Here is a 27,938-nt window from a genome sequence, read left to right on the forward strand (position 1 = left end):
TTACAAAGATCAAATGTTCTAGAAAAATGTGCCAAAATGAGCAAAATAACAATGCTTGTAGTTTAAAAATTTTAACAAAATAATTGTTTGAGTAATTGAACTTTGTTTGAAAAATTTCACTAAATGTAACTTGAAGATCTTTTTTCATCACTTTAAAATGTTCCTTACATGGGAAAATTATGAAAAAAATATTTGTTCCAATGCATCAATCGTTCGAGTGTAAAATGAACTTCAAAATGCAATATTTTCAAAGCAATGGAAAACTCTCAACTTTTTTCAGAGAAAGTTTTCTAAAATGTTGATTATGGGTACAATTGATCCCCTTGAGTTGGGTACAATTGATCCCCCTTCCAAACGGCATATTCTTCTTCTGAATTGATTGTTATGGTTGCTGATTACGAAATTACTAATATTCATCCAACAACTTATATTTATCAAACAATTGTCTGAAGAAAAGAGCAAAAATAATTAATTTTCTCTTAATTATAAGAAATAGCGCCTTTAAGTATGCAATGTTATTAGCGTTGAGACAAAGTTATAGAATTTTCTTCTTATGTCTGCTATAAATTGTGAAATGAGAACAAACATGACCAAAATAGTCAATTAACATTCTATCTAGGGGTTTTGTTTTATTTTTATACAAGGATTAGGGCTTCGTGAATAAAAGGTCAAGTCTCCTTCAATAGGGGATCAAGTCTCCCCTAACTTTAGAAAAATCGCAATTATTTCACTCCCACGAAAATGCTTCTAGTTTATCAACGGGTTCAAGTATCATTCTAATTTTTGGAGCATAGAAACTTGAAGTTACAAACTGTCAGAAAATGTCGAAGACGACGAGTTGCTAAATTTTTCCAAAAAGATATGGTGAAAATAAGAAAAGAGGATCAAGTAAGTTGGTGTAAAAATATTTTGCGGACAATCACCTTTTTTTTTAAAATAAATATTTTTATAATTCATTTACCTGCCTGGGGCAAAACACAACAAAATGAAAATCATAACTAAACCACATAATTCTCATTTCACTATGCTGGGATATGATTGTTTTGCATTATGCGTTTATTAACATTCAAATTTCATCCATCCTAAGATTTATTTTCATGATTAAAGCTAATAGAATATTTGAAGCATTTTTTACCCCTAAATGTAAGCAGCAAATTTACACTTTTTCCTTAAAAACATTTTTGATAGAAAAATGTAAAATTTAATTCGAATTAAACAAAAAATTACTGAAATTGGTGCTTTATGAGTTACGACATCACAAATGTATCAACAACTATAAATTTTCAAGCGTTTTCACTTGATTTTTTATTAATTACAGAGTTTGTTGCAACTTACCCCTTTTTCTAAGTAGGGTTAAAATCGCATGTTTTTGAAAATTTGAAAATATGACATTATTAATGTGCAACTTTATTCCGTCCTCCGGAAATCACCCACCGATCGAGCAACGCTACTTAATCTATTATGCGGCTTAACCGTTAAGTTGCTGCCGACTGACTGGCTGACTGACTGAGGACTGAGTTGGCTTGACAGCCTCTCTAAAGGGTTGAGTAATCGTGCAGACTCACGTGTGTATTAGTGCCCCACACAATTAAGTTCATATTACACTCTAAAGATTGACATATTGGATTAAATATTTTTATTCTTATTTTTTAAGTGAGAAACATTTTAAAGGGATAAAAAAAGATCTTCAAATCACATCTTGTTGAATTTTTCAAACAAAGTTCAATAACTCGTTCAAAGTTCAATATTTTTTAAAATTTGTTAAGATTTGTTGCATTGTTGTTTTGTCAGCAGAAGCTGATTATCTACTTTTTCCAGCAATACTTATCATAAATTAGAACAACATTTTAAGAAATATGTTAGAAAATAGATTTAAAAGTTTGAATAAACTTTAACTATTTCATCACAACAAGGTTTCATACTGAATGGTTTCGCATTGTTCACATTATTGATTTTTCAAAAATTGAATTTAATACAGAAAATAATTTAACACCTGAAGAGTCCATCATCTCCCATAGGATGGTCGATTGAAAAATCTCTTTTACAACTGTAAAAATAGTCCTCAGATGTTTCGAATGGTATAATTCAATAATGTTGTCAATCCAATTCGACTACAAATAGTCAAACAAGAACGTTAGCAGCAGCGCGGGTCATTTCAATTGACCATTTCCGGTTGCACTTTATGCTGTGACTTCATGAACCGGGTCACTTCTAATCCATTTCGACGTCCTATGCGGTTGATGGACCGTACACGTCATAACAATCTAAGCTCCTACTAATAAACGAGAAGCACTGCTGGTTGATTTCGTAGTTTGCCAGGAATAGCTCTGAGGAAGCAATGATGGTCTGTTGCATGTCGTTCATGAATGAATCGTTAGTTTGAGGTCGATGTTCTATGTGATATCATCGGTGGCTGCATTCGAAAGTTAGATTTTGGTAGTTTCGGACGACATTTTTGTAACGGTTTGATCATCAATAATTGATCATTTCAAGCATTAATGGGAATTGGTGGGAATAGTGTTAAGAAAAAAAAAATACAAATCGCATTGAAAAAAGCGAATGTGAATGCAGTGGATTTGTGACAGATCAGAATGTTGAGATCAGATTATTATATCTAAAGAAAGCAAAAATCGCTTTCGGAGTGATAACATAAATATTTGTCTGCAACAGACAAGATTTGAGTTCACCAAGCTAAGCCGCGAGATATCCTTGTCGTGTGTTTTCCCTAGTGAACGAAAGAATCAACCAGTTGGTGGTGAAATCATGTTCAACAAATAGTGTTAGCTGGTTCTGTCGAGAAGTAAAATACACAAAAAAACCTATTCTCTTCACAATACAAACATCACCGCAAAAAGTGTTCGGGATTCTGCTTCCGTTTCCGCACTTCAGTCGTCGAAGCTGGCAAAAGATAGTGCGAGATTGTGTTCGCTTTTCCCATCCACCCGGAGAGCTTACAGTTAGCGCGCGGTTGAAGCCATCAACTTTTCCACCATCCTTGTATTACTAGCGAAGCGTGAATGGATCAGATTAAAGCAGCGGTGGCGGAAGCTGATCCGTTCAGCAGCTGGTGGCCATTCGTTATTTCCGGTATCGTGTTTCTGGTGTCGACAATCAGGTAAGCGGATATCATGGCGAAGGTGAGCTGAGGATGTTGATTGGATCGAAATCTATTTCACACGTTCCGTGGTTTCTAATTGTAGTAAAAACGTGATGTTTATTGAGGTTTTTCATTCGAATTGATAACGGCTGACTATCGTATTGATACCACTGAAAATCAAGTTAAAATTTTTTGAAAGCTTCATGTGTAGTTAAAAATCATTAGATTAATTTCTTTAACCTTCTAGTGCCCAATCCCGCCTTTAGCCGGGGTATACTAAAAAGTCATAGAACTGCATCTTATAGTTGATTTTACAATTTTATTCCCAAAATGCTAAAAAAATACGTAATTTACCAATCCTTGTTACTGAAAAAGGTTTGACAAGCAGTTTTCAAAAGTTTCAGCTTAGGGAAGCTTGAAAACATGAGAAAACTACAAATGGACCTACTGCTGAAAAATAATCAATTTGGTAGACTCAGAAATCCTTGGTCAATGTGTTTATCGATCTTAAAAATGATAAGCAATTAGGTCAAAAAGTGACCACCATTCTGGATTGATTTTTATAGACAAAAAAATATCCTAAGGAAGGAGAGTTGAAACGTAAACCCCTTCCAAAGGGATGGTTGGGAAAGAAGGACAACAATAAAAAAACCCGACTTAATATACTTGACAGTGGATTGTAGCCTTTCTTACAGCTTGTAAATTATATTTGGATACAATTCTGAATTATGATTAAAGAATTTCGAACACAGTAAATCCTAAATGAATTTAAGAAATAAAGATTCGAAATTGTTTAAAGATTAAAAGTAATTCGAAATAATCCTAATTTCCATATAAATAGCATAATTTGCAACTAGTTTAAGATTTTTGAATGACTGAATTCTGGATGATCCCGTTTCTATGACACTATAATCTTATATCTATAAAATAGAAGTGGTATTAAAATATAGGATACAATTTAAAAAAAAAGGTGCCTAACGATGTGTTTCAAATAATTCAACCTCTCGAGTGAAAGAAGCGAATATATTGGAAAAAACAATTGGATAAAATTACAACTACACGAGTAAATACGATGGGGCAACGTAGGGTACAATAATCGATCGAATCAACTATACATAATTAAAAATTTGGGTAAGTTTATCAATTATGTCAATTTTGTCAATTTTATCAATTTTGTCAATTTTGTCAATCGTGTCAATTTTGCACTTTTGCGAGTTGTTTTTTTTTCAATTTTGTCAATATTGCTTAATTACTGAAGTTTGTCTTTTTCAATTTTGTGATTTTTTTCAATTTAGCCAAAATGGTCAATTTGGACAATTTTGGCCAGTTTCATCTTATTTTCCAATATGTTTGATCAATTTTGTCAATATGTTATGTTAATTTGGTCAAAATATTCTGTCATTTTCACCATTTTTGTCGTTTTTGACAATTTTGTCAATTGGGACATTTTTGTCAATTTGAACATTTTTGTCAGTTCAATAAATTTTGTCAATATCATTCAGTTTAGTCAATTTCCTCAATTTTGTCAATTCTGTAAATTTTGTTAATTTTTCCAATTTTGTCAATTTTGTCGATTTTGTTTATTCAGTTTTGTCAATTTTTTCAATGAACCCAAAATGGTTAATTTTGACAGTTTTTAACCGTTTCATCAATTTTGTCAATATAATTTGTTAATTGGTTTATTTTGTCAATTTGTCAATTTTATCAATATTGTAACACCAGCTTGATAATTCAATGCCAGTCTGCTAACTTTGTTGGAACTAGAAATCTTGAACTATGCACACATATAAAAATGTTGTTTGGTCTATGGTAATTACCATAAATCTAACTCTGTTATTTAGACAATTTTTTAGAACGACCTTTAATCAAACAACTATAATTTATCAGCTTTACAAATTTGAGTTAATTAACACGAATGATTCTGCAACAAAAAAATTGAAAGAACCAAAGAAGAACACAATAACCAAAAATTTGTCAAATGCAAAACAGGTGCTCTTCAGTATTAAAAATGATTTATTGAAAATCACTCTACAAGAAAGTAAAATTTGCAGTGGTCGTTGGATTGATCATAGAATTTTACCGTTTAAATGACGATTCATGAAAATAATATGTTTTTATGTATTACATGATATCAAAGGCAAAATACAGGCGTCGTTACCGCCTTCAATTATTCATCAACGGAAAGCAGCTTCTTGGCTTGCATGCAATTAGTTTCGAAAAACCCCTTTCGCATATCATCTGAACCGATGATTAGAGGAAAGAGGGAAACAGGTGGGCAGAAGATGAGAGATGAAAATCGATTTTTGAAGTATTTTTGAGATTAATATCGCAAAATTTTGCCGTTATCAAAAGTAATACACAGATGTTTATGTTTTGATTGTTTATGCTGCCCAGCGGTGCCAAATGGTCTTGTTTTTGGAAAATAATCAAAATTTTCTAAAGGTCATAAATTTTAATGAATTTTTATTTCACAAAATCTGTTTCGTTTGTATGTTTTGATGTTTTCCAATATATTTCGAATTACATTTAAAAGAGTATGCTGCATACAACTGTGACTGCAGATCACGTCATCGGGGCCAATAATCGGACAATTTATTATGGATTTTCTAATTTTGCACCATTTTGTCGACTGTCGTAATTTGTCAATTTACATCAAGATCGTCGTCATTCATGCCATGTTTGTCATCTTTGTCATACTAACATGTTCGTCAATTTTGTCAAACTTGTCAAATATAGCTTGTTTGTAAATTCTGCCATTTTTGTTTTTTTTTATCAAATTTTTATTTTTCACCTTTTTTATATTTTTGTAATTGGTGTCTTTTTGTCATTCTTAGTGTTTTTTTCATTTTTGTAAATTTGACCAATGTTATAAATTTTTGTCAATTTTATAAATTTTGTCATCGTTATCAATTTTTTAATTTAGTCTATTTTGTCAATTTTCCCAATTTTGTCGATTAATTCTATTTTCTAGAATTTGTCGTATTGTAATTTTTATCCATTTTGTCAATTTCGTGATTTTTAACAGTTTTTCAATTATTTCATTTTTGTCAATTTCCAAAATTTGTAGTTTGTAAATTTCGTAAATTTTGTTATTTTTGTCCATTTTGATAACTATGTAATCTTGAAAAATTTGTCAAGAATGTCATTTTTTATATGTTTGTAATATATTTTCATTATTGTCATTTTTCAATTTTGGGGCTTAGGAATGTTTTATCAATTTTGTCAGTTTTAATTTATTTTTTTTTAAATTTTGTCAATTTTGTACATTTTGCCATTTTTTATAAAATTTTGCAATTCTCGTCAAAAGTGTTGATTTTTTGTCATTATTGCAATTTCCTCAAATATGGAATTTTTGTCCTTTAAATCAATTTTGTCAACTTTAAAAATGTTATCAATATTGTTATTTGAATCAATTAAATCTTTGTCATTTTTTTTTATTTTTTGTCATATTAGTAATTTTTGTAAGTAAGTAAGAAAGTAAGGAATTTTTGTAATTTTTTTTTTCTATTTTGTTATATTTGTCAATTTCGTCAACTTTTTCATTTAAACCAATTTGTGTATTTTATCTTATTTTTTCAATTTTGTAATTTTTGTTATTTTTGTCTTTTGTGTCATTTAAGTCTACATATATTTAAAACATTGTAATTTTTTCAATTGTTTCAATTATGTCATTTAAGAAATTTTATGAAGCTAACTAGCAGTTAGCTCGAAACGAGAAAATCGCGTTTGAAATTTCTGATCATCTTTTCAAACCCTATTTATAAAATCGAAAACTTTTTGTTAAAAAAATCAACAAATGTGCATTATATTCGCTCACTGTTCGTTGGATATAAAGAGCTTTTATTTTTTAAGATTTAAGATATTTTTGAGTTTTGCCCCGATCCAGTTTGACCGTAAGCTCGATTTGTTTACATTTGGCAGTTTCGCCCTTATGAAATGTTCCGCTAGATTTGTCTGGTTAAATTGACAAACGACGACTGGCTGACGAACGAATTTCTTTTATGCCGATCGAGCTCAAGAAGCTTTTTCGAACGTAAGAAAAAAGATACCTTTTTCATTTCGTTCGAAAAAGCTTCCTGAGCACGAACGGCATTAAAGAAGATGAGATGGTGTGCTTATGATTTTAGCGTTGGGCGAAGGGTGGGACTTACAATCGCTATCGAAGTATACGATGTGAGAGTTAAGTCATCCTGATTAACATATTTAATGAACTTTCGGGATGATAAGCCATTGCAGCTTAAAGTCCCATGAAAAAAAAGAAAAAAAAATAACGAACTTCGGGGTAGTATTTGTATCCCTAGATGAAATCCATTTCATATTCATTGTGAAACGGGATTTCAGCCCCAATCTTTGAACCCGATTCGGCTAAAAGCTGAACTGAAATACCAATTAACAGTAAACCATACCAACTTTGTTGGTTTAGAAATTATTCTATTAACCCTCATCTGCATTAGAGTATTAATTTGACAATATTGCAAGTTTGAATGCTTGTAACTTTTTTCAGAAGCTTCATGAAACAAAATTTGTTTCCTGGACCCTTAGGGCTGTCCCAACGGTAGATGCAAAACACGGTTTTCGACCACGCTAAAACATTTCGGCTGGCACCGGTGGCGTATATTGCTGTTTTAGCACAGTTATCGATTTCAAAATTCCCAACAGTTATACGCCTTTGTTCCAAATTCATGCAAATTTGGAACAGGATTTCAAAATATACGACAGACCGATTTAGTTCACGGTGAGAAAATTTTAGCCAACAATGATCTTTCACACATGTTTGGGTAACATTGGGTGTGATAATAGTTTCTTTTTGAGATATTATTTGAATGTTTTTTTTTCGCTTCAACCACCCTAATGGTAATTTCGTATGGATTGCTCGGAGTTTTTGTCAATATCAGCATATTTTTCTGTATCCATACATAAATTTACAAATAGTGAAACAAGTTTTTGTCAAACAAAAATGTCGACACATCAAAAGAAAATTTCCTTTGATTTTGGGATGAACATTTCTCGTTTCCTTTATCAATGTCAGCAATAACTTGAAAGAAAATTGCTTTTTCATTTCATTTCAACAAAACCTTATTCCATTGATTCAAAGCAATTTGATTGAATTAATTGAAGAATTGTTTCAATTGACCTTTTTTCCTCGTTGTGTAGTCATTTTTGCTTTTAAATTAATGAAATCCTGGTAGAATAGTTGAATCATTGTTCTGTCAAAAAGAATATTCGTAGAATTAATTTTAAGACAATTAACCGTGAAACTCAAAACTTATGCAATTTTTTCTAATAAAATGGGTTTTTTTCTTCTCAATTATTGAGTTTCTGCAATGAATGTGTTTCCGTTTTAAATTTGCTCCTACACCGGTGGGGAGTGGGTGTTTTAGCCGATTCTAAAATTTCAAATTGTGCTAAAACTGGTATACTTAAAACCAATATTTACGCCTGAACCGTTACAGGTGCTCTTAATGAATTTAAAAGTTCTTCATTACTGCATCTTTACTTTTTTTTATGGACGAACCTTTATCCTGGACAAAAAACTCCCTTTTCCGACTAAGAGTGTCAATTTGACACTCCAAAAGTAAAATCTTTCTAAGTTTAAATTTTATGAATTTCATATGACACTTATATCACTAGAATTCTTGTAATGTCAGTAAAATATGTTTAGAACATTTTATACAGCCAAAACTACTGGTTTTCTCGTAATTTAGCGGGAAAGAAAAAATCCGAAAACACATGCTCAGAAAAACTATTGCAGCTCATGCATTAAATACTCAAAAAATATCTATCTACAGCTTATTGGAAAAAAAGTTTTTTGTCATTTCAGCGATCTACACTTAGTTTTTCGTTATTCAAAATTAAAAATGCTGGAAACTTGACTTCCCTGATGACCCTTATCCCTAGTTGCCGATCATGTGATTCACTTCAATGCTTGATCTGAACTTTGAGGACAATTTTGACAGTGTTTGCATACTTTTCCACCACACACACAGAGTAATTCTTCGAATAATCAACGATTTTTTCAGCTAACTATCAATTTGATAATGACGGATTTTGAAGGAAACTGTGCAAAATATTTTTTTTCTTTTTCACTTACATCGTAAATATCTCAAAAACGCGTAAATTCTAAATTTTGGGAAAAAAATAGGTCTGATATTACTTTTCACAGGCAACAAAGTGCTGTAAAAATTTTGAATGTCCGACTACTAGTAAATGAGCTATTAGCAAAATAAAGTGTCCCATAGCTAAAAGAACTAAGCTTTACTACACACTACGAAAAAAATCTGTAAAATCACATCACATGTGATGTAAATAAAAAGAAGCATCATATATGACGGAATTTTCAGTGCTAGTTGGAAATTACACGCCAGTAAAATTTTGCTACGTGTAAAATAAAAGGTATGTAAAATTTTGCAACGTGTAAAATCAAAATGATGTAAATTATAAAATCACTGAATACTGGAATAAAAACTTTCCAATTGGAATTTGTTTTATTTAATTAATCGTTAATATGATTCAATAATGGAATTTTCTCATTTCCTAATAAAAAATAAAATCTTTCTATAATTAATATAATTCATTTTATTAAACGGCAAAATTTTTTTATCTCACAAATTTGGTTTGTCTTTAGGAGTTACATCCATACTTTTATTTTCTTCCCCGAAGTACCGGATCCTAAATTTAATAACGTGGAGCCACTTCCAGATCCGCATCAAAGATCTCCACCAACCAGCAAGATCGATTAACTCACTCGCGGGAAGACTGCTAAAATAATATATATGGTGCACGACTTGACTAAACACTTTGTTGACATTTGTGTGTGCCTGTTTTTGACAGTCTGTATTTTTACATGACATTAACGCGTTCAGTGTTTTAAAATATTCATTGAATATTAATTCAATGTCCTATAACATTCCATGTCGTGTAATTTTAAGAAATTTCTATTTCAGTGCTGTTAAGAATTCTGTGTGACCAGAAAAAAGTTGTAAAATTACATCACATATGATGTAAATAAAAAAAAACATCACATATGACGGAATTTTCAGTGCGAGTTGAATATTACACGCCTGTAAACATCTACAGGCGTGTGGAATTTGAAAGACATGTTAAATATTCAAGACGTGTAATATTCAATTCGCTCTGAAAATTCCATCATATGTGAGGCTTCTTTTTATTTACATCATATGCGATGTAAATTTCCATCAAATAATCGCATTCCGTGTCAATTAATATTTATGCCATTAGAATTCAGTGCTGTTAAGGATTCAATCTTGTTTTAATCTGTAAATTTACATTAATAAATCGCGTTCTATGTCATGTAACATTAAAGATTTCCAATTTCAGTGTTGTTAAGGATTCAGATTTTTTTTCTGTGTAGTTGAAACATTGCGGACCAACTACGAGATATCCCGATTTTTCGCTTTTCACTAGTGCGCTTCACTGAGAAGCATAACTCAAATGTGATACATTTTATATTGAAACTTTATTCTACATAATTCTGTACTATACTTTCGATAACTCAGTAATACTAAATTTGAAGAATTTGGTCCAGTCATTTCTGAGATGGAAAATGCTAAATTTTGGTGTTTTCGAGCTGAGATTTCTTCGCGGTCCTTATTGTGTTGATGTACAATGAACACGTAGATCATCACTAACAATATCTTGGAATTTTCAAATCAGAACATCCACGCTATAACGTTTTGACATCGAGATAAATTTGATATGGACTGAAACGTTTATGAGATCTCGAGCAAGGCTGGGCAAGCTAGCTCTATTATAAAGAAGAGACTTACTTACTTAATGATCCCGCGCCGATCCACCGGTGCATAGGGCCGTGGTAAAAGACCTCCATTGTTGACGATCCGGAGCCAGCGTCTTCACCTGGTCCCAGTCAAGATTCTCGTCGACAGTTCGGATTTCAGCGACTAGGCTTCCCCGCCACAATTTTCTATGTCTGCCTCTTCTTCGATGACCTTCTGGATTCCAATCTAGCGCCTCTCTGCAAATCTCGTTTTCATCTTTTCGCAGCGTGTGCCCAATCCATCTCTATTTACGTTCCCGAATCTCGATCTCTAGCGCCCTTTGATGACACCGGCGATGTAGTTCCTCATTCGAGATCCAGTTGCCAGGCCACCAAGCGCGAATGATATTCCGCAGGCAGCGGTTTACAAATACTTGCAGTTTTCGCGTCGTCACCGTATATGTGCACCAAGTTTCGCACCCGTACAGCAATACGGATTTGACGTTTGAGTTGAAGATTCGGATTTTTGTTCGTAAAGAGATCTGGCGTGACCGCCAGATGTTTCGGAGACTCGCAAACGCAAATCGGGCCTTTCTGATCCGGGTTTCGATGTCTTTCCTGGTACCACCATCAGGCGTTATCTGGCTACCAAGATACTGGAAGCACTCCACTTTCTCAACTTGTTGCCCAGCTACCATGAAACTGGAGGGATTTGCTGTGTTGATCTCCATCGACTTGGTCTTTCCGACATTGTCTTTGAGACTTGCTGCCTTGGAACTTTCGGTGAGGTCGTCGAGTTTGCTCTGCATATCCGGTTGCGTTTGGGCGAGCAAAACAATATCGTCAGCCAGGTCAAGGTCGTTCAGTTGCTCCATTGTTGAAGGATTCCACGGCAATCCTCGGTTCGGTGCACAGTCGATCGATCCAGTCAGAATCTCATCCATTACGATTAGAAAAAGTAGCGGTGATAAGATACATCCTTGTCTCACTCCAGCAGTTACCGGGATTGGTTCGGACAAGACACCGTCGTGCAAGACCTTGCACGAAAAAGCCTCGTATTGTGCTTCGATGAGATGGACTAGTTTCTCTGCGACCCCTCGTCGCCTTAGAGCCGCCCAGATGTTTTCATGGTTAAGTCGGTCGAATGGTTTTTCGAAATCAACGAACACCAGCAGAAGAGAGTCCTGGAATTCGTTGATTTGTTCCAGTATTATTCGTAGCGTTGTGATGTGGTCCACACATGATCGTCCGGATCGGAATCCAGCTTGTTGCCGTCGGAGTGTAGCGTCGATTTTCTCCTGGATCCTGTTCAGGATCACTTTGCAGAGTACTTTGAAGGTTGTACAGAAGAGAGAGAAGAGAGAGAAACCATAAAAAATTGTCGAAACGTCGGGTATATCAAATAAAAGTTTTTTTTTATTAAAATCTTGAACCATAAAAACCGAAAATAATTAGTGCTATATTAAATAAAATGGAATAAACATTAAATAAGTGCTGCGGTATAAACATGTTGAATCTGATGCGCTGACCCCAACTTTTGGCCCTATTTTTCCTTATATTATTTTCCAAAACCAGTGTACCTATTCGAAACGTGACATAAAATTGAATAGGGGAGAATTGGAGACATGAATTCATTTTCTTGTTTTTCCCTGTTCACTTAAAAAAAATCCCATACCTTTTTGAAAAAAATAGCAGATTGCCATCCTTTGAATATTTTGACAGCATATAATTCCATGTTATATAAACTTGCTGTAAAAATTGGAACGATACTTGATCACGTAGACGAATAAGAGCATTTTCATGAAGCGAAATAAAAGGTATATTTTTAAAGTTGAATTAATTCTTAGCAAAAATCCACTCATTCGAAAGATAAAAGGTCGACTGTTTATGGCTATATTCCTTTTCCTTTCTCAGCTTTTAAATGTCGTATAAAGACAACTCTAAAAATTTGTTTACAACGCTATGAGGATTACATATTCAAGGGCGCTATTTTCAAACTTTCAGACACATAAATCTGTTGAGTCTCTTATATGTATGTTGTAAGCCTACTTGGTTGAATAATTTTATTGAATCAAAGCAATCAAGAGATTCCCTTTAATTCAACCACGGCATAAGAAAAGTTTAGATACCGGTTCTGTACTACATTCTTCATATACATAAGATGCTTTTCTTATACCGTGGTTAAATAAGAAAGAATCTTTCGATTGCTTTGAATCATCAGTTAGGCAGGAACAAATGTCAAATTCTTCTTTTGTCAAGGAAAACTGAAAAATGCTATAAAACTTGAGAGCTTTGTTTCTTACATGGCGACCGTAAACATTGTTTTTCCTTACACACTAAAATCGAAAAATAAGTCTAATAATTTTTAAAAATTTTGATTTTTCTTAACTTACAGATTATCAAACTTAAATGCTTTACAAAATGCAAGGACACAATTACTCCTCAAATTTATTAATCTATTATTCCACCACTATCACCCAGAATGTACATGGGCGGCCAAACTTGCCCCAATTCGAACGTTATCCGGGACCTGGTGGTTGTAGTCACGGGAGCGGACGGGGGCATCGGCAAGGAACTGTGCAAGGAGCTGGTCCGCCGATCGGCGCACGTAATCATGGCATGTCGGGATGTGGAAAAAGGTGAACAGGTTCGACAATCAATCATCCGGGAGCTTCCGGGAGCATCGCTGGAGCTGCTTCCGCTGGATCTACGGTCGTTCGATTGTGTCCGCCGGTTTGTGCGGGAGGTCGAATCCCGGCATCGGCAGGTGGACGTACTCATCAACAACGCGGGCATCATTTTTCATCCGGAAGAACGCACCGTCGATGGGTTCGAGTCGCATTTGCAGTGCAATTATTTAGGTAATGGGAGTTGATTTTTTCTCCTTCCGAGATACTTTTGAGATGAGCCGTTTTTAGATTAAAGTTATCTACTACAAGTTTTTTAAACAATTTTCTAGCTCGTAATCACAGAAGAATTGAATCATCAAGTTTGTTGCAGTTAAAGTTGTTGCAGTTAAAGACACGTTCGTCGTCAAGTTCTTATTTTCAAAAGTCAAAACATCAATTGAGTTATCAATTTAATTAAAAATTATCTTAGATTATTTCTATTAATGTCCCCTAGAAAAAATTTGAGCCATATCGTTTCAATTGTCTGGCTTTTCAGTTGGACATCTAAAATGGTAACATGATAAATACCTAAGTATATCGATTTTATTGTGCTTTTAATAATTTTTTAATTTCAGAAAAACAATACAAAAACAACCGGTTTTGGTCAATGTGATCTTATTTTATAGGCAGTTCCGCTTTAGTTTACCTTCGTTTTATAGTACTAACAGACTTTTTCCCCTTTTTATGAACACTGCAATGATATTTTATGCATTTACGACCTGATGATTCCCTTTCTATACTATACCTTTGCTGGGTTTCGTTCTGTGACACATTTTTCACCTCGTTCATGCCTGTGCTATATATTAAAAACTTTCTCGTGTGTGGCAATTTACAGGGCATTTTTTGCTAACTCAGCTACTGCTGCCATCGCTGGAACGGTCCACCCAAGGGCGGGTAATTAATGTGTCCGCTCCCGGTTACACCGCCGGCAAGATGACCATCGAAGACCCGCTCAACATTGGAAGCTGGGCACCAGGCTTTCACGCCCGGGACGCTTTCTCCCACTCGAAGCTGGCCGTGGTGATGGCCAGCCGGGTCTTGGCCAACAAACTACGAAAGGGTAAGTCATTCGGTACACAACAGTAATACGAAATTTTTGCTTAGCACGTTCACAGTGGTCCAGAATATCGTATAAATTCCTAATTTTGTATTTTAATTTTTATGCCCCCAATCGCTTATTTTGACACAGCTTATAAACAAAGAAAGTATTATTTTGATTTGTCATCATGATCCTTTCAAGTGCTGAATCAAAAGTTCTGCAACTTCATTTGAAAATACTTAGATCGTATTAGAACAACGGCAGCTGTCTTGAAAGAAGTTCTCGTTATAAATTAGTAAATGTATAGTAATATTCAATGCGATTTGAAAAAAATCACTTCAACCTTTAAATTTAACACTACTTATTATTCTGATACCTATGTCCAAGTGGACATGACCAAAAGCCCTACCCTTCTTTCCATTGACAAGCGTAGACATTTCCAAAATCCCTTCTCTCTAAGTTGTCCAGGTGGTATGTGAACGGCTTTCTGATTTGCTCTCATTGTTTAAAATGCTGCTGATACTTAGTGTAGATAATTGTGCTATACTTTCACTTCATAACTTTTTTCACTGTAGCCTTGTTTGAACCATAGCGGCTATTTCTTGTCTTTGACCTTTCTAATCGTATATTGCACATCCGTGTACATCAGAAAGTCAAGACTCATATTTGCCCAACATCGATTTCAAAAATTTACGTGACCTTAATTGAAAAATTGGGTCAAATTCAGCAGGGAAAAATATTGTTCTACTTTGATGGGGGGGAGGGGGATATAAAGGGTTAACTCCCCCCGCCATGGAGATTTTTTCCAAATAAAATTTTCTGTTCATGAAATGAATTCACATGATCCCAAAAGGTGTTAAATTAGTGTTAACAAACATGTCAGAAAATTGACTCGCCTCCGGCGGAATTAAATCCTAAATCACTCTAGGGCTGAGACGTTTCATTATACGACACTATATGACGTTCACTTATTGGAACTAGTTTTAAATTGTTAATTTTGATTTGCAATTCATTAAACCCTTTGCATTGAAACTCAAATCTGACGCTCAAAAACCCATACCTCGTCTCAAGTATGGGTTTTTATTAAGAAGCGTACTACTGAACTATCTAAACAATTTCAGAATATGAAACCAACAATTTTAACTTCCAACTTCACTCATCGCTTACTAATTTTACGCATCAATAAGTTGGTAGCAATTATTACTAACCATTATCATTATAAATTAATCGTTTATATCATTACAATTTTTATGCTCATTAGAAATATTCTTCAAAAAAAAAATATAGCCCCAATTTTATTTTGTGTTTCTTTAGCAAAGATTTAAAGAGCTAATTCAGATAAATTTAGAAGCCCTGAATCTAAATATGCAATCAGTTTTTTTTCTATCATTTTTTGTTCAAAATAACTTTTGAAAATAGGCCGAAATAATTCCAGAAATATATGAAACTTTTTGACAAATTAATGTGTTGAAAATTTTAGAGCAACGAATCCAATTCAATCATCAACTTTCTTGAGGACTCCAAGTAATTTTGAATTATGGAAGATTTTTTTGTCATTTTTCTCAACTCTGTAAACAACGAAAATTTTAGCAAATTTTAAAAAATGATTTTTAAGCAAATTTAATTTTAAATATTTTGAATTAAAAATCAAATCGTTTTGCAGGTTTGAACCAATTTGTTATATGAAATCAATCCTTTTTCTTTGCTTTTTTCATCAATGGCAGATAAATTTGCAAAAATTTTGGAGTTTAACTTTTTCAGATCATTCATCATGATGATTATCAAAATATTATCGCTTAATGGTATGAATTAGGAAAAATAAAATCAGAACTTTTTTTGTATGTAAATTGCTTAGTTCATCATTTATCAATGATTGATTATTTTGGAATCTTTTCGAGGAAACATCAAGTTTCATTGAGATCCTGTATGTGTTTGTTTTCGTTGTAGTTAAAAACCTCAAATAAGTTTTTTAAAAAGTAAGACATTTTTATTAAAAAAAAACTTCATATTTTGTTCAAATTTTAAAATAAGTTTACATAATTTCAAAGTGTTTTTTTTCTTATTTAATAAATTTAATAGTCAAACCATTTAAATAAAAAAAAAAATTATCTTTGATTTTCAATTCTGAATTTTTGTGTTCTGGAAGTATAATATTCTTAAAAGCCTATAATTTTTAATTTAAAAAAAAACATAATTTCTATTTAACCTGTACTTGAAAATTTATAAACGTTTCACTTATTTATATACCTTTAATCGTTCGAATTTTTTGAATCGGTCATAATTTTCAATTAATCGATTAAAAGTACGAAAAATGATTTGTTATTTTTTTAAATTGATGTTTTTCGGTGATTGTCGAGTCAAATAATAAAAATTTTTTTACGTTTCGGCCTATTGGATAATTTCAGCCATCTTCAGAAAAACTGTATTTAGATAAAAATATAATAAACTTTAAATTAACACACTTTATGTCTTCAAATCACTCCATTTTTTTGCACTTACAAATTGTATCACCGCGTGCATCCGTTACGGCTGTCTTATTTAATTTGAATCCAAACTTTTAACCGCTTCTAATAGCTGGTGTCCAGCATTCTCGGCGTCGGTGTCGGCTGATTCCAGCCGACATCACGACGACGCCGACACCGACGCCGAGAATGCTGGACACCAGCTATTAGAAGCGGTTAAAAGTTTGGATTAAAATTAAATAAGACAGCCGTAACGGATGCACGCGGCGATACAATTTGTAAGTGCAAAAAAGTGGAGTGATTTTAAGACATAAAGTGTGTTAATTTAAAGTTTATTATATTTTTATCTAAATACAGTTTTTCTGAAGATGGCTAAAATTTTCCAATAGGCCGAAACGCAAAAGAATTGTTATTATTTGACTCGACAATCTCCGAAAAACATCAATTTAAAAAGATAACAACAACTGGCGGTGATCAAAACTCGTCGTAAACATCAAAAGAAAAATGATTTGAAGTAGCGACTTTGAAGCGAAATTTTAATGCGCAATGTTAAGGAAGTTAGTATTTGCTTTGTGTTTTTCATATTCCCAACACATCTGGGGACTCCTTTTCAAATTCAAGATATTTTTATCATTTTTCTAAACAGTTCTTTGTAATGGTTAATTTCAGACCTTATCTGAAATTTATTTAAGAAATGTTTGCGGATTTTTTTTTATATACAAATGGTTTTGTTAAGGTATTTCAATTATAAGGTTTATATTTGCCGGGAATATTTTTCCTAAAATTTATGAATGACTTACCGGAAATAGCATTGATTTAAAACTTTGACTGTGTTCTTTTAACGTCTCAGTAAAATTTATTATTATTATAATTTTTTCAAGTTTATGTGATGAGCATGAGTAAGAAAATGATTAAGAAACCCTTTAGAATAACCTTCTTCATCGTGCATTTTTGGTATTGTTATTTTTTCTTGCTAAATTTGAAATCCATCATGCAATTCCCTAGTCCTCCTACTGTTCCTATGTTCTTTTTTTATTGAAACGCAACCATTTGATAGGGTTTTTAGCCATTTGTTCTATACAAATTTGTTATCATAGAAAATGTCCGTTTTTTTTAATATCCAAAAATTACACTAGTTTACAGCATTTTTGAACTCAGTAAACTGAATGTCATTTCCAATGTAAAATCGGGCGCTGAATCCGAAAATGAAATTCAAAAAAATCTCAGTAGAACCGTTTTTGAGTTATGCTCCAAATATGAAATTTCGGAAAAATTAAAAAAGTTCTTGCACTTAGATTAAAATATCTCGGACGGCATAACAGTAATCTGAAATCTCTCTTTTGCATATTGAAGGTGAATAAATTTTCTATCGATCATCTGAACACTGTTTTTGCGTTTGACCAACAGTATTGTTGATATCAATGACTTTATGAGGAAAAAAATCATAGAAAACGCATTTTTTAGAGAAAATTTTGTTTCTACGAAAGTTTTAAACTCGATGGTAGCATTTAAAAAACCTGATTTGCTTTTGCGCTTAAATGTCAATTTAAAACGAAGATTTCAAGTGATTATTTATTAAAATAGGTTGAAATTTGAAGAAGTTATGGCTACTTTACCATAATAGTATTTTTTTGTAGTTTTTCATAATTTAACGAACCACAGTACACTTATCATATTATAGGAAAAATGAAACATGATAAATCACACTCACTCCAAGTCAAAATTATTTATTAGCTTACCAGAAGGTCTCATGCCAAGTTTCAGGAAGATCTGACCATAGGGAGGGGTTGCTTGAGTCTCAAACGTGAATAAAATTTTGAGGTATTTTGCCCGGAAGGAACGAAAAATACTGGTTTATCATCAATAACTTTTTTCATCACTAGCTAATTGTTTTTTATGGTTGATTTTCTTAAAGCCTAAGTTGAGACAAATATTTCACCCGAAGACTGTAACTCGATTGGATTTGAATCAGAAAAGTTATTGCGGTTCAAAGATTGTATTTTGGTCGAAAATTGTCGTATAAATCGCAATGGGTAAAAAGTACTCATTGCGTGTTGGACAAAATTTGCGGCCTTTGAACCGCAATAACTTTTCTGTTTGCAATCCAATCGAGTTACAGTCTTTGGGTGAAATATTTGTCTCAACTTAGGCTTTAAGGAAATCAACCATAAAAAACAATCAGCTAGTGATGAAAAAAGTTATTGATGAAAAACCAGTATTTTTCGTTCCTTCCGGGCAAAATACCTCAAAATTTTATTCACGTTTGAGACTCAAGCAACCCCTCCCTATGGTCAGATCTTCCTGAAACTTGGCATGAGACCTTCAGGTAAGCTAATAAATAATTTTGACTTGGAGCGAGTGTGATTTATCATGTTTCATTCTTCCTATAATATGATAAGTGTACTGCGGTTCGTTAAATTATGAAAAACTACAAAAAATACTATTATGGTAAAGTAGCCATAACTTCTTCAAATTTCAACCTATTTTAATAAATAATCACTTGAAATCTTTGTTTTAAATTGACATTTAAGCGCAAAAGCAAATCAGGTTTTTTAAATGCTACCATCGAGTTTAAAACTTTCGTAGAAACAAAATTTTCTCTAAAAAAATGCGTTTTTTTTATAATTTTCTTCCTCATAAAGTCATGAATATCAACAATACTGTTGGTCAAACGCAAAAACAGTGTTCAGATGATCGATAGAAAATTTATTCACCTTCAATATGCAAAAAAGAGATTTCAAATTACTGTTATGCCGTCCGAGATATTTTAATCTAAGTACAAGAACTTTTTTAATTTTTTCCGAAATTTCATATTTGGAGCATAACTCAAAAACGGTTCTACTGAGATTTTTTTGAATTTCATTTTCGGATTCAGCGCCCGATTTTACATTCAAAATGTTGGTCAGTTAATCAAGTTCACGATTTTTTTAAAATTTTGTAAACTAGTGTTATCATATAAGCTTTTAAATGTTTTCATTATATCAGGAGAGATGTTTGTTTGTGAGTCTTCGAAAAAAAGATATTTTAAAACTTTAAAACTACATTTTAAGTAATACAAAAATATCTCCAACCACAAACCAAATTTAGTCTATTTGAAACTCAATGTACAGGCTTTTAGAGGTAGAAAGCCGTATTCATATATTTTAACTTCAGACTTAGTTAACGATTATTATCTGCAAAACTTTCATGCTGATTAAAGTTACCCCGGTGATCAAAGTTTCCCCAGTTTACGGTACACACAATCGTCAACTATGCCTGAATGAGGTGATTCCGTGCACTCAAGCAAGGTAAAAAAATATTTCCATTTTATAACAAAAATATTACCGAATGATTAAAGAAATAATATCAAACGAAAAAAAGTTATAAATATTATGTCATGAATAATTTCCCCTGTTGGGTACAGGTTCCCTTTACCTTGATTGTTAATCCTCCGATAGGGTGCTCTAGATCCGACCTATCCCAACATCGATTTCCCAATCGTAGTTTTCGCCAGCACGCTTGCAACACCAGTCTGTCTAGCAGTCAACGACCTCTCGCGTGAAACGAATATCTCAATTGTTTGGAGTTTCAAATAATAAAATGCCGACTAGGCCGTAAAACAGGTCACTTCAACTTAGAACAATACCTACTTATAAAATTACTGTTTTACTTAAAATTAGCGTTACAATATGCAGGCAACAAAACGGATAAAAATATTCCGACGATGGCTCGATGTGAGTTGGGTGCGATATGGATTTGGACTAGCTGGTCTTCAGATCCTCCGCTTTATCTGCTGTCCGTTGAGGTTTCTGAGGTGGAACTCACTCTGGTGCGATGATTTTGAATACCGCGATCGACCACGATCACACCGTACCAGCTTACTCCCATCTCTTGATTGTTGTTGCTTCTCTGGTCATCAGCTATTGTGTTCTGCTAGACAACAAACAGCAACAATGCCCAGGCCGGGTTCACAAAGGGTGATTTGTGGGTAATTTGTTGGGACGGAGTCCTCACAATGCCTTTGCCGTATCAGAAGCTGGTGTTTTGACTGGGTCGAACGGAGTTGTGCCGGAGTGATGCTCAACTATCAAACATCCCCTTTACCAGTCATTTTGACTGGTCACGGTCCGAATAGGTATACTGCCGCTCATAGCAAGTCCGTCCCATTTGCATTTTCATCAATTTTGAGTTTATTCGTGGAATCATCTTAAAATTATCGGTAGTTTCAGGAGAAAAAAATATTTTGAGTACTTTGTTCTGATGAACATTGAAAAAAACCTCAAGTAAATTTGTCCCATCGTAAAAATGATCGCAAGTCGGTCCCATCGAAAAAATCATCACAAGTCGGTCCCAAAGTCAATAATTATAGTGATAGACGACCATGTGGTGTGCTTTGAAATATAACGTTGATACTGAAACAGTTGTGCAGCCTGCAGTTACATTGGATATGATACAGATCAACGCGGTTGTTACAGAAATTTCTCGCATGTTATAAAAAAAAAGAATTTTTTGCTATTTTTCCCCGAACATAATATTTTGAAATTTTAATTGTAAAAAATGATAACGAAAAAGAGGTCTTTACTTACAGTCCTCTTCATACCCTACATTAAGCTTTTTAAATTTATTTCTGAATGTATCCGGCCGATTCGATCATTTTTTGCCCAAAAACAAGGCAATATCCTGGGTATTGGATTTCCAAATTTTATATTCAAAAAACCGTGCCATAACCGGTTGAATCCAGTCAAAGTCCAGGTATTTTCCAATAAAAGGCAAAAGAAAAGGTGAAAAATAAACACATGAAAAAATATTTTATACCAAGACACATCAACGGCGGGCGTTTAAATCGTATTTTACAATTCCAAAAATGTATGCGAAGCTATTTTATTTTATATTCGAAGTAATTTGCCCTAAAAATCATACATTCCATGATCAAAATTCGAGTTTTTGGTTTCGATTTGCTAAAATTGTGAAAAAAATCGGACAAAATCCGGGTTTTTTTTCCTCGGTATGCGGACAACCGGACCAGATCGGGAATTTCCCATTTATTCTCGTCCCAGAGTCTAATTTTCAACACAATGAAACCAAATTTTGACATTTTTGAACGAGCAATGATGCAAAAGTATTTGTTTGTCACGTAAGTAACAAATTCTGTTGATTGCTGCCCTCAAAACCGCGGAAAAATACGAAATTTCTCAAAACGAATTACAAAATTCAATCGCTGTTTTCTCAACTCAACAAAAACGCAAATGGGACGGACTTGCTATGAGCGGCAGTATAGGCCTATTCAATTTACCGGTCTTCTAGTGTTAACTATCGCCTAATATTTTTCGAATGGGCGAAACCTTGGTGTGTTGCGTGGGTTCTTATCCTTGGGCATAACCTGAATGTTGTTAGCGGCATTCCACTCCATGTCTTTTCCCATAATAGCAGGATGCCAAATCCTGCTAAAACAGACTAGTCAACTTTCTTCAACAAAGGCAGCCAACGCTTTTGAAGACACTTTTCCACGTAAATTTCCTGGTTGACGGTTCCGATTGCAATGAATATGTCACTTTTCAAGCCATAGGTGGCAAGCGATCTGTCAAACGAGATATTTTCTTGTCAAACTTTAATAGTTTAATATGCTTGAAAATGTCTGCCATCTTTCCGGTTGCTGTATAGCAGGGCCGTAGGAAGAACCAACTCATGGGGGAGGGTTTTGGTGACTGATTTTTACCTTTGATTTTTTGCTCAACAATGCACGAATACAAAAAAAAATTAAAGAAAATTATGTTTGTAACTATAAAAGTCTGGTAGATCAAACTTAGTTGATTTGGGCATAAAATAAAGCTTTTTAAGGAATGTCTTCCATTTCTCAAAGAAAAACTTATTCTATACTCAAATCAAACATGTTCAAACTATTTTTCAAATTCAAAGAAATCTTTGATGAAAATAAATCAAATTTTTCAAAAAAAAAAATCAAAAGACAAAAATTATTAGATTTTCGCATCAAATTTTCTTGATGCAAACTTGAACCAAATTAATTATTTTAGTTTAAAATTTGCCTTTGAAAAAAACTGCCTTAACTCTCCAAAGCTGTTCGGGCCAATATGACTCGAAGCACACATTTCAAACATCTTTATCATCATTCCAATATTCTGAAGAACTGAAAATTTAGACAGACCAATTATGTTCTATGAAAAAAAATTATCAAATTAAAGACAAAAAATTGAAATTGGAGTTTTAAAAATCGGATCATTGGGAAATGAAATACAGCTAAGCAAAACCAATATTGGATGTCGTTTTTTTTAAAATTACGATTTTTTCTACCGGAAGATCTGAGAAAGCGGTCAAAACTTACATTGGACCCCTACATATCTATACATTGTCGGATAGATTGTTTCTTGACGATTTCAAACATCAAAGAAAAACTTAAATACAGAACGGTTGTCAAAAGTTATGAGTATTTTAAAAATAAAATTGATTTTCTGGACTTTTTTCTTTCTGAACCAGTTTCTGACAACCTGGTAATACATATCGACTTTATTTTTAAATGTTTAGCAATAAAAATAAATTACCTACACAATGAATATAATATCATCAAAATCGGTTAACATTTACAGCCAGGAGAACGAAATCAAATTACCTACAACTCAAATTTCCCCGAAACGGATATTTGGCGAACGGCTTTGGAAGGTTAATAAAACATTGCGGACCCTATACGAAATATCTCGTATATTCGCTAGCCGCTAGTATGCTCCATTAAAAAGCATAATTCAAATGAGATAAATCTAATAATGAAACCTTATTCTACAAAATGGAACACAACACTTCCCGTTATTCAAATATCTATATTAATAAGCAGAATTTTGTCTATTGGTTTCTGAAACATAAAATGCCAAATTTTGGTGCCCTTAATGTGTGAAAAATGTCAAACTATACACGGGAAAATATAGAAATTTGTGCAGGATTCTTAGGTGAGGATTTTCCTTTATCAGTAAATATATTTTATACATAATCAATTCCATGATGAAAATCCTGTGGATTTTTTTTTTAAATAAAATATGTTTTTGCGGATAAAATTTAAAAAAAACCCAAATTCCACCTTTTATTTGTGATTTTCAGCTGAATAATGTTAATGAACTAATTTAAAAAAAAAAAAATAAAAACTGGAAATTGAATTGACAAGCAATATTAACACATTAAGGGCCGCATAAAAAACTATGACGAGGAATACCGAAATTCGGCATTCTATATCTCAGAAACCCCTGAACTTAGCATTTTTAAGTATCGGAAAGTGTTGTGCTCAATTTGGTCGAATAAAGTTTAACACTTAGATTCAGTCCATTCGAGTTATACTTCGAAGTGTAGCATAGTGTTGGCAAGCGAAAAAACGAGATTTTTTGTATTTGGCCCGCAATGTGTTATATTCATGAATTCCTCAACAATTTATGTAGATTGCAAAATTTATTTAAAGCTAAACCTTTTTCTGAACTTTTAGTCTGCATTCTGAATCTTAATTCTGAACCTGAATTCAAAAATTGGAAATTCTTCCATACGATTTCTGAAATGTACGAAAAATACGAATTTCGAATCTTATTCCAAATCAGAATTTTATGAGCCCTCATTCATGAATTTATTATTTAAATTCAGTAGTTCAGGTTTAATCTAAATTCACTATTTCATTTACTTATTTTTGATCTGTGTTGTGAATCAGATTATAATATAAATTTACAAAGATCTGAATCTTACTTTTCAATTTGGAATTGCCATTTTGATGCTTTAAATTTTTGAATTTTGTGTGAGAATTAAGTTCAAGAACTTCGAATTTGAATATAAAACAAAATTTCCCTTTTTCTCGAAAAACTTTTATCAAAATATTGAAAATCCATTTGATCACGAAAACATGATTCAAATTTGATTGAAATGCAAGATTTCAAAGCAGCTTTTCATTTCTAATTTGATATTTTAACTGAAAATCAAAGAGCCTGAACAGGATTCAGAATCCGAAATACGAAAATAGGATTACAATTTTGGTTTTGGGAATAATGGAATTAGAACCTTCGAAATGGGTTTAATTTAATTCGAAATTTAATATTCAGACCTGAATTTCGATGACCAAGTGAGAAAATTTTCAAAATGTTTAGCAGAATTTTGGACTTGGGTTGGGTTTTTGAGGTTTTGGCATAAGTTTTTAGTCTGACCTTAATTCATTATCATAATTTGATTCTGAATCTAAAATTTTGAGTGCAGAGTAGAATATCTCGCTTGCCGTTTTGGATCCTAGATCTTGTTTTTGCCGAAAGGTTTTGCTTATCGTTGCGACTTGGTGTCCCTACCTTCTTATACATATGTCGGTAGTCCGGATCGATTTTTAGCTTCATACTCCGTTGTAGCCGATATTCACAACTTTTCATGACGCATGTAAAAAAAATAGATTTGTAGCTCCTCTTGCTTGAGCGTCATTTTGAAAACGAATGATCAAATCTGTACCAACACGTGAAAGGGATCTATCTCCAAAAGTAAACAAAAACCATTTTCAGTACCTCTTGATAGGCCAACATTTGCACTACTTAACGGTAAAACCCTTTTCAGAAAATGTTATTCCGTTACATTAAAAACTCTATTTTAGTAAAGGATCTATATACATTTTAAAACCAGAACTGCCATCACATGGATATACACCCTTTACTCCGGAAAAATTTTTCGCTACTACTCCGCAAACAAACTCAAAATAATCAATTTGACTCTTTATTCAACATAAAAACATAGTTACAAATGAATGCGAGCTTATAACTTAAGCTAAAAATAAGAAAATAGCAAAGGGTGTATAAACAGGTTAGATAAAATATTACGTGAGCAAGGTTCTATCTACGATAGCGCGTTGTTTTTTCATGAATATTGATATTCCTCTATTCTAACACATAGTGTATGCTTCTAAAAATCGTTTGTTTTTCATAAAAAGCAAAAATTACAAGTGATATTTAGTTAGGGATTTAAAATAGGTTGTATTTTTTTCAAACGCGTTTTTCTCGATACGCTATATATAGAGATTGATCCTTTTTATGTATTGATAAAGATTTAACATTTTATTCACTTAAAAAAAATTTGCAAATGAACGCGAGCTTAAAACTAAAGCTAGAAATGTTAAAATAGCAAAGGGTGTATAAACAAGGGAGACAAATTATTAAGTGAGCTAGGTTCTATCTACGATAGCGCGTTGTTTTTTCATAAATATTGATATTCCTCTATTCTAACATGTAGGAGGTGCTTCTTAAAATCGTTTGTCTTTCATAAAAAGCAAAAATTTCAAGTGATTTTCAATTAGCGATTTAAAATAGGTTGTATTTTTTTCAAACGAGTTTTTCTCGATTCGCCATATATGGAGATACATCCTTTTCACGTGTTGGTACAGAAATGTCAAAATGCAAATAGAAGCATCATCATACACACACCTACAAAATAAGGGGTGTTCAGGTTTGTTTGATGAATGATAACAAACAGTGTGGCGAATTTATGTTGACTACTTTTTGATCCGAACACACTTTACAGTAAAAATACCATGTGCATACATACATAGATTAAAGAGACTATACATAATGAGACGAAATTACATGATTGGAATTTTCGATTTTCTGTCAGTGTCATTCCAATCGAGCAAAAGACTTGTTAAACTGAAAAAAAAAAATGGAATTGCGAAATCAAACGTATTGTTATCATTTAAATAGAAATTTGCGCCACTTGATTTTACCACTGATGAACTTTTACTAAAACTATGCTAAGTCTTAAGAACATATCGAACGCATCGAACAATACATCAAGACCCACTGTTCATTGAAATGGAAGATTCATTGGCTCAAAAGAAGCGACAATCGAGGTCAAGAAAAGGAGCGGCAAAATTTATTGGAGCTGTGATTGGGGTGTGACAAGCGTATGCGGTTGTGTGTCTGTATGAGTGCCTGTTGTAATGGTCGAGAGGATCCCTAATGAGTTATCGGGCATTCTAGATAGCATAACGAATGGCAATGGTCATCATGAAGGTTTCACTTTTTTTTTAACCTTTTCAAGTGGAACCGGGTTGATAAATTACATTCATTGAAATTTATGATAGCATTACGACCTGATGATTATCAGCGCATCTTCTTTTATTGGATAAACACTTAAAATGGGCTTCAAATTAAAATTTGTTGACATAATTTTTTAAAGAATAATTAAAGAATTGGATAATTTTCAACTGTCATTCTCCTTCCGCTGCAGCAAAATCCAAAGTCACGGTCAATTCCTGCAGTCCGGGATTGGTTCGGGGAACGAATCACCTGCGCCATTCGCCTCTCATGAGGGCACTTTTCGCCCGTGCCGTGACCTACCCGTGGATGTGGCTGTTCATGAAGAGTACTTCCCAGGGCTGCCAGACGATGGTCCGATTGGCCACGGATCCGGCATTAGCGCAATCCAGCGGGGAATTTTTCAAGTAAGTTGCTAACGATAATTGATGGTGGGGATTTTAGATTTGATATCTGGAGTTATCTGGTGCTTTCTTCCCGACAGCGATTGTGAGCCGGTGGAATTGTCCGAACTGGCAAGGGACGACCGTTTGGGAGAAAAATTGTACCAGGAAACGATGAAAGCGCTCAAGTTGGATTCGCAGTAAGGATTTTCTTTCATAATAATCGGAAGTACGAAAATGATGTCTTATTTTATACATTACGGTAAGGTTCCTTGCTGCTTGCAGCAGTTGTTCTCGAAGTCGAGTATATTGTGAGTTATATTGAGCCCGAGTCAGAATATTTTAAGTGCTTTTGGAAATAATTTGAGTTTTATAAACCCGGTTTTATGAGTCTTGCAAATGATGGTCCATGATAAGAAGGCTCAATTGCTTGAACCTTAACACAAAGAAGTTGTTTCTGAATTTATATTTGTGTTATTTTGATAAATAATAATAAAATAAGCATAATAAAACTGTCTCAAAATAACTTGA

The 27,938-nt window shown here is 33.2% G+C and overlaps 1 protein-coding gene across 1 annotated transcript; it reads left to right on the forward strand.

Annotated features, from left to right (window-relative positions):
* Positions 1-2,349: 2,349 nt before the first annotated feature.
* Positions 2,350-27,938, forward strand: LOC129757189 (retinol dehydrogenase 12). The gene is made up of 5 exons (XM_055754324.1): positions 2,350-3,115; positions 13,314-13,693; positions 14,337-14,561; positions 27,218-27,431; positions 27,509-27,938. Exons 1-5 carry the CDS (start codon positions 3,018-3,020, stop codon positions 27,609-27,611), a joined length of 1,020 nt encoding a protein of 339 aa, XP_055610299.1. The 5' UTR covers positions 2,350-3,017; the 3' UTR covers positions 27,612-27,938.

This window comes from Uranotaenia lowii, chromosome 1 (genome assembly GCF_029784155.1).
Source record: "Uranotaenia lowii strain MFRU-FL chromosome 1, ASM2978415v1, whole genome shotgun sequence".
In the NCBI taxonomy this organism is placed as follows: Eukaryota; Metazoa; Arthropoda; class Insecta; order Diptera; family Culicidae; genus Uranotaenia; species Uranotaenia lowii.